This window comes from Penaeus chinensis, chromosome 1, assembly GCF_019202785.1.
Source record: "Penaeus chinensis breed Huanghai No. 1 chromosome 1, ASM1920278v2, whole genome shotgun sequence".
In the NCBI taxonomy this organism is placed as follows: domain Eukaryota; kingdom Metazoa; phylum Arthropoda; class Malacostraca; order Decapoda; family Penaeidae; genus Penaeus; species Penaeus chinensis.
Genome location: NC_061819.1, coordinates 32,148,586 through 32,156,085, shown reverse-complemented (window position 1 = coordinate 32,156,085; position 7,500 = coordinate 32,148,586). Strand labels below are relative to the sequence as shown.

The 7,500-nt window shown below is 33.1% G+C and overlaps 1 protein-coding gene across 1 annotated transcript in view; it reads left to right on the top strand.

Moving 5' to 3' along the window:
- LOC125038040 (protein unc-79 homolog) overlaps positions 1-7,500 on the top strand; it is a 125,596-nt gene that overhangs the window by 64,810 nt on the left and 53,286 nt on the right. The window contains exons 20-25 of the mRNA XM_047631311.1: positions 2,330-2,508; positions 2,818-2,966; positions 4,722-4,879; positions 4,999-5,207; positions 5,325-5,499; positions 5,626-5,811. Coding sequence (XP_047487267.1) covers positions 2,330-2,508; positions 2,818-2,966; positions 4,722-4,879; positions 4,999-5,207; positions 5,325-5,499; positions 5,626-5,811 — 1,056 coding nt within the window. The remainder of the gene's footprint in view (positions 1-2,329; positions 2,509-2,817; positions 2,967-4,721; positions 4,880-4,998; positions 5,208-5,324; positions 5,500-5,625; positions 5,812-7,500) is intronic.

The window sequence follows — 7,500 nt, the reverse complement described above, 5'->3', positions numbered from 1 at the left end:
CACCTTCACCTTCACCTTCACCTTTACCTTTATCCTCACCAGCATCTTCCCTCTTACCTTTACTGTCAGTCAAAGGGTTAGAATAGTAAATGTTTGTTACAATTCATAATTTGAACATTTTGAAGGTTATATCTGTGGAAGCATAATGGCCCAAAAAGAATGGTTTGACCAAAAGTGGCATCCCTATTTATTTCTTTACTTTGCTCTTTTTGTATGTACTTATTTGATGCTATAGCTGTAGCAGATGTAGTTTTGAAGCTGTGGGAGAATCAGTGATTTTTCTTATTAGTGTTCAAGATAAATTTAAACAGTTTAAACATTTGCTTTCAGAGGCAAGCATTATTTTTTTCTAATAGTATAGAGGGATACTGTGTACAATTTACTTCTTCAGGAAAAATGCAAAACATCTCTTAAATTTATCAAATATTTTTCATCATTTTTTATGATGTCTATCCCAAAATATCTGAAACCCTCCATGTTTTTCTTTAATAGTATCGTTTCCCTCTATTTTTTCTGATTTGCTGATAAAAAAAGCTTTGTTTGACTTTAGAAGCAGAAAATTGTGAATATTAATTCTGTAAGAGATCTGTTTTATATTTATTATATAAGACAGACATGTTATATATATATGTATATATATATATATATATATATATATATATATATATATATATATATATATATATGTGCTCTCATCTTCATACATGAGTACATATATGCATGCCCTGTCCACTGTGATTTTAATTTGTCAGTTATTAAGCCTATATGATTGTACCTGGAATTTTCTGAGAGAATAGTTTTTACTTTTATTTATATTTTATTTTTTTCATAATGTAGTGATAAAAAAAAAAATAGTTATGAAATAATTATGTGAAATACAGTTGGCCTAGTAACTGACCTTTTGGTGACTTAGCACTTGCAAAGCCATCTATGTACAAACAAATTGGACAAAATAAAACTACAGTGGACAGAACATTTGCCCAATGCTTTTTTTTTTTTTTTTCCTTTTTTTTTTTTTTTTTTTTTTTTTTATGACATAGCCCATAAAGAATGCTAAAAGAAAAAACATAGAAATTGGTGCTAGTTAATTGTTCCAGGGAACAATGAGAACAGTGATAGATGAATCAACTCAGGAGGAAAAAAGGCCTTAGATAAGCAATTGTGTATCCACTGCATCACCTGTTAGTAAATGATATAGGAAAATAATGATTAAGATCCAGATATTTCTGGAGGATTACGATATTTTCAGAAGTAAATTAAAGTAATATAATGTTTACATATAATTCTGTAGCTGCCAGTGATAATCCATTTACATACCTTTTAACTTTGTAATTAATATATTTGTCACCCTATGGCAAAAGAATTCAACTCCTCTCATTGCCGTCAGTGACACATTTGAGAACTCTTTGTCATGTATACTACTTCTGTTCTTTTGTCTGAAAACAATGGTTTAAAAGAACTTTCTCCCTTGAATGGCTTGAAGGCACATTTTATGGAGGTAATCCTTGTTGTTATCTCAATTCTGCCTCTTTTATTCTTGCTCTCTTGACTTCTCAGTTTCTTCAGGTGGTAAGTGATAGTTTCTTAAATCAAGAATGATTATCAGTCTTCCTCATTTGCTTTTATTTGACTTTCTCTTTTCCTTTTTCTGTATAAATTGAGTGTGTTCTGTTGCTCGAGCCTGTCATATAGTTAAATATCATTCAGGAATGTAATATTTGATCTTGCAGTTATTCACTAATTTGCATAAGCTAAGCTGTAATAGTAGAGTGCACTTATGCAAGTATTTAGAACTCTAGTTTTTATATGCTAGGAATTTGTTTTCCATGTGAGTTTATTGTGGTTCCATGGAATCCGTAAACCACATGTTCAGAGACTAATTCAAGGAAATTTATAGACTGTATAATTTTACAATATATTTTCTCTAAAGTTGTTATTTTATAGATGGCTGCTTGAGAGTTTCAAGTTGTTCTCTTTTGTCATAATTATTTTGTGGACATCTGGAATTACTTTGGATGTTGGGAAAGATTATTGATGTAGGACTGTGACACAGGTATTACCACCTGCAGCAAAAACTTTGTTATTTGCTTGATTCTGTTGTGTGCCTCTATTTTAAATACTTTATTAGAGACTGTTTGGAGAATGGAAGCTAGAGTATTTCTTCTTTTATTTAATTAATTGTAAATAGCAAGTTGTGCAATACAAAGGAAGTAGAAGTGTATGATATGTAATGATATCACATTTGTAGTTTAGAGTCTATTGCTCTTTGTTCTGTACTTCACAACTGAAAAGCAAAATTATTCATGATTTAGAACAAACATCTTTTCAGCACATGCAACTGCAAATGTTGCTCGTCCAAGTGTGGTAGACGAAGATGATAAGCCGATTGACACAACTCAACATAGTGATGAGGAATCTGACTCTTTCTGGGTCACCTCACAGGGCAAATTCAAATTTAAAATGGAAGAATTACCATCTCACCTGCAAGTCATATACACCATACTGAAGGTATTATGACTTTGTATATGATTTTTTGCCTTTAACTGTATATTTGATATATTCACATAAAGAAGACAGTCCATCTCTCTGTCACAGTGAATGAAGAGCTCATGTGTTCTGACTGGCTTACTGGAAAAAATAAAGATGACAAATTCATAATTAGTAGTGATTCCATGTCCTGGTGTCATTTTGTCAGTGATCTTGGATTCAGTATTTTCTTTCTTTTTGAATAGACTACTGCACTTATATCTGGTATTTTATAAAAAAGAAAAATACACTTGCATCTGATAATGATATTTTTTCCATTGGTCATTTCAGCGGCTGGAAACAACAGAAGATGGTGATGTTGTTTATCATATGTGTGAGTGTCTGAAATACTTGGTGCTTCATGGAGAAGCCATGGCTCATGCAGCAAATGAGCACAGAGGGTTTTTAATTTGGTGTCAAGAAAATAAGTCTATCAAAATGTGAGTACATCCTGAATTTTGGTTAATGAATTGACATGCTATATATAAATTTTAATATTGATATAGTCAGAAAAGAAAATACAGATATATAATTTGGTATTTATCAGTATATGGTGAAATGAGTGGCTTAATAAATTTTGAGCTATATGTTATAAATCATATATTGACCCCTTGCCGACGGGTACGATGGGTTGACACGTGCTATGCCCACTGTTAGTACTTGTCTGATTGTTTTTACACATAGATGGCTATACTTGTACTAAGTCACCAATGAGCCAGTTGCGAGTACTGCCTGTCTCACCCGTTCACCCTTTTCTTTGATTTATGAAATATTTAATGTTTTCTTATTTTGCTGTTACTAATATTAAAAAATGTTATAATAATTATAATGTTTATAATAAAAATAACACCATCAATATTCATAGCACTAGTAAAAAATACGTTTTTCCCGCCAATTTAAATCAGGTATGGTCACAAGGTCTACTAATTGACTCCTTTGTGGCTAAGCACTAGCAGAGCCATCTATGGGCAGACATTTCACAAAAATATATAGAAAATGGGCATAGCATTTTCCCCATTTTTTGTTCATTTTCCCCGGCGGCATTGGGTTAATTAGTAGTTGAGGTGCATATTTTTTTATATGAGTATGATCATTGTAAGCAAAAGCTGATAATACCTTTTCTAGTGTTTGTGTTTTCTAGTGTTTAAAATTCTTTCTCTTCATAAATGGAAGCAAATGGATTGACCATATACATTAACTAATGAACATGTAAAGCACAAATTTTCAGATGATCATAATGTTTTAGAATATTTTCTGCTAGATACTACAAGTGAATACATCATTGGTATCATGAAGTTTGACCCTCTCACAATCGGTTCCTCCAAAAAAGGGATCTCAGGGTTCACAGTGCATCTAGAGAGAGTTGATGTTCCAACTTCTCAAAAGATAAAAACAAAGGGCTCTGATGGGTTCAGAACATGGGAAACTCCAGCTTACTGCCATGACAATGATAGGAAAGGGGTTAACCCGTAATTACCACAAACTCTCGAGTATTTCTGTCCCCCCGCCTGCAAAAAAAGCCTGATTATTCAAATTTAGGTTGCTGACTTTTCAAGGGCTCCATGCATCATTAAAGTGCAAACTTGAAAACATGTAGATAAAACACATACAAAGCAGCAAAGTCATATCTATTTATACAAAAAAATTAGATTGTCTATAAAGGTATATTCAAAGATCTATATAGATATATTCAAAGGTATCTAGACATATGAATGATAAAAATAATTCTCTACCAGGAGGAAGCTCAGTAGTACATAATACCTTGGTGTGTGGATGGGGAAAATGGGAGAGGAGGAGATGAGGGTTTGACTAGATTAAATATGCCATAATGTGCAAGTATTACTGATTCACACACTATTCACAAGAAGAAAGTTCTAGGAGAAACACGACTGGATGATTGGCTAAAGGACAGAGGAGAATGGGGAAATAGAGATGATATTGAGGGTGTGACAGGAGGAAACTTGTGAAACAGTGCCAGATGCATTAGTAGACACTACAGGTCTCATTGATATCAAAAACTTATTGAAAAAAAGCCTGCCAGTTTCATAGGTTTTGGACAGTCATGACAAATAGGGCTGACTGTACATTATGAACAAAACCATGATCATGGTGAATAGAAGTACTGGGAATGAAAGAGATAATGCTGTAATTAAAATGTTTTTTGTCACTTTACTGGTACCACTTTATGTTCCTAGCATGTGGTCACTGATAGAAGCTGAATGGTCACATGTTGCTGAGGTCTGCGTTTCACTGCTGCTGCACTTTGTAACTTTGCCATGTGGTTCAGACATATTCTGGAAGTTGTGTGAAAACCATTTCAACCATCAGGATTGGAAAGTCCGATTTCAAGCAGGTTAGTTGACTCTGAATATTTGCAAACATTATTATTGATAACTTCATAGGTAAAAATCTTTATGCTGTTTCTGCTAGCAGCTATTTATAGATAAGATAATATTCCTCTTTGCTTTTCAGTTGAAAAGGTGGTGGTCATTGGACGGTTTTTGGGATTATCAGCTGTACGACAGTGTCCAGGACTGCAGGCAGCAATTGCTCATGCATTTTGCTTCCTCATTGCATCTTTAGATGATATTAATGTTGCAGTAGCACAGCGAGCTTCTTTGTACTTGACAACTTTACCAGACTGTGGCCTGCGAGCACTTTGTTGGTGCTTAGAACAGCAGGTAATGATGGAGTATGATGAAAATGAATTTGAGTGCCTAAGTATATGTGGATTATTTCTATATATGAAATCTATTCCCTGTTTTGCCTCATCTCTTCATTATTTTTCCTCATTCCAGTTTGATAGTGTTATAATGGACAGGCCTATGATTATTCAGGCCCTTCATCAGCTGAGCTCACGCCTTCCAGATCGTAGAATCTTGTCATGGGAATTCTTTTATAATCGATTTGATGCACTTTATCTTGAAGCTCAGATTGCACTTGAAAAATATGGAGACATTGCATTCCCAAGAGGTAAGAAATCAAAGGATGTACAGTCATATTTTTTTTGTGTTTCATAAAGACTTTAGTTGCTGAGTGTGTTTCTGTTGAGTTGATGTGTGGAGAAATTCCTAATTCCTTTTCAATTTCATATTCCAGACCTGAAAAATTCAGACATGACAAGTGATGTCTTTGAAAGAAAGTTAAGCAAAGCAAAGGATGCTTTGACCTTGGTTCAGAGTGCAAGTGTTAGAACTCTCTCAGGATCTCTTGGCACAAAATGGCCGTACAAACGGACAATGTCAGCACCAGCCAACATGCTTAATCGTGCGGTTGAGAAACAAGGTAAGCATAAACTTTGACATTCAGTTAAAACCTTAATTAACAAGAACAAAAATGGTAATTTTTAATCTGTCAGATTACATGAATTTATAGACTTCAATTTTTGAGTATTTTTATGTGCACATAAAATTTTAGTCATGTCAAGAAAGTTGTCTCATGTTTTGTACTTATGACTTAATCTGTGATGTTACAATGATAGGCTTGGAAGTACACAAACAGAAATGTAGTTTGTAGAAATTTGTGGTATGAATGTAGGTTTGATTTTAAGCAATTTTAAGAACAATTACTGCAGTTTAGATACAATTGTGATAATATTCAATGTGAAACACTGCACATTTGTGTTATTTGTGGTCTCGTGTCTCATGATGTAACTCTGTCAATTGGTAGGGCTAAATGTCTGCATGGCACACAAAATATAGAAATGATGTTACTTGATTTTAAATAGAAAATGTGCTTTCATTAGAGATTTATAAGGGATTTGGAGATGCAGAGTTCAGACTCGCACTATGTGACTCAAAACAAGAATCTTTCAACTCATGATTCTCTTGCAGCTTTTGTGAATTTAATTTTTGAACATGATTTTTATTTTAGTCCTTCAGTTTTCCTTTGTCCTGAGGTTTTCCATCTGTTTGGTATTTTGTCAGTTTCATTTTGTATAAGGTCTTTTTTGTAAGGTCTAATATTTCTATAATAGCTTTATATTTTGGATATATCTTTTATAGTGCCTGCAACAGTGCCAAGGACCATTTTTAACTTGGTGAAATTTTGTGTCTGCAATTGTCGTGTAGGTTTCCATTTCTGGTGTTGAACTGTCATAGGACTGAAAATTGGACCCAGTAGCATTCAGGTGGTAAAATATGACTGCAGTAAAGATTGATTGATTCCAGTGACCACAAAGTGGCAACAACTACATGAAGATGAACAAAGAAGATCATCATCATCATCCTATGGTCATTGATATTATTCTTTTCATGATTTCATTACCATTATTATTATTATAATTAATGTGTTAAAGTTTTTTCTTCTTTTCAAAGAATAGGGTTGATAGATGATAAGTGACTTAAGGAGCCATCTATATGTTAGAAAAAATAATGAATGAAGATAAATTATAAAAAAAAAAATCAAAACCATAGTGGATACTCATGTGAACATGCAATCTTGGCATCAATAGTTAAAATGAGAACTTCAGGATAATTGTAAGCTATTTGTCCTCATTTGTTTTTCTTCCCTCCTCTTAACCTATATACTGTTTAAATATTTTTTTTTTTAGATGTAGGTTTTGATTACTATACTGAGTAGCAATCAATTGCTGAAACTTTATTACATTAATAGTCCTTTACTAAACATTTCACTGACCAGTAGTATATTATTGTTAAACACACTACAAAGCAACCCAGTCATGGTTATTTAAAAACTGACACATCCTTTAACTTTGGTTGATTGTTAGCAATATTGTTTATCCTCTGTTTCAAATGACAACAAATGTACAACTGCTAAGGTTTATAAAACAATGTTAGTTACCAGTAAGTTTTATATAGAAAACAGTGTCTTAAAACCTAGCAGTTATGCAAGTGTATTACATGGTTTTCAGTCACCACTAGTGACACTAGGTTATGGGGAGTTTAAGTTTGAGTATTATGCCTGATGTATAAGATATCCTATGGCAATGGATTTTGTTTTCAACATTCAGTG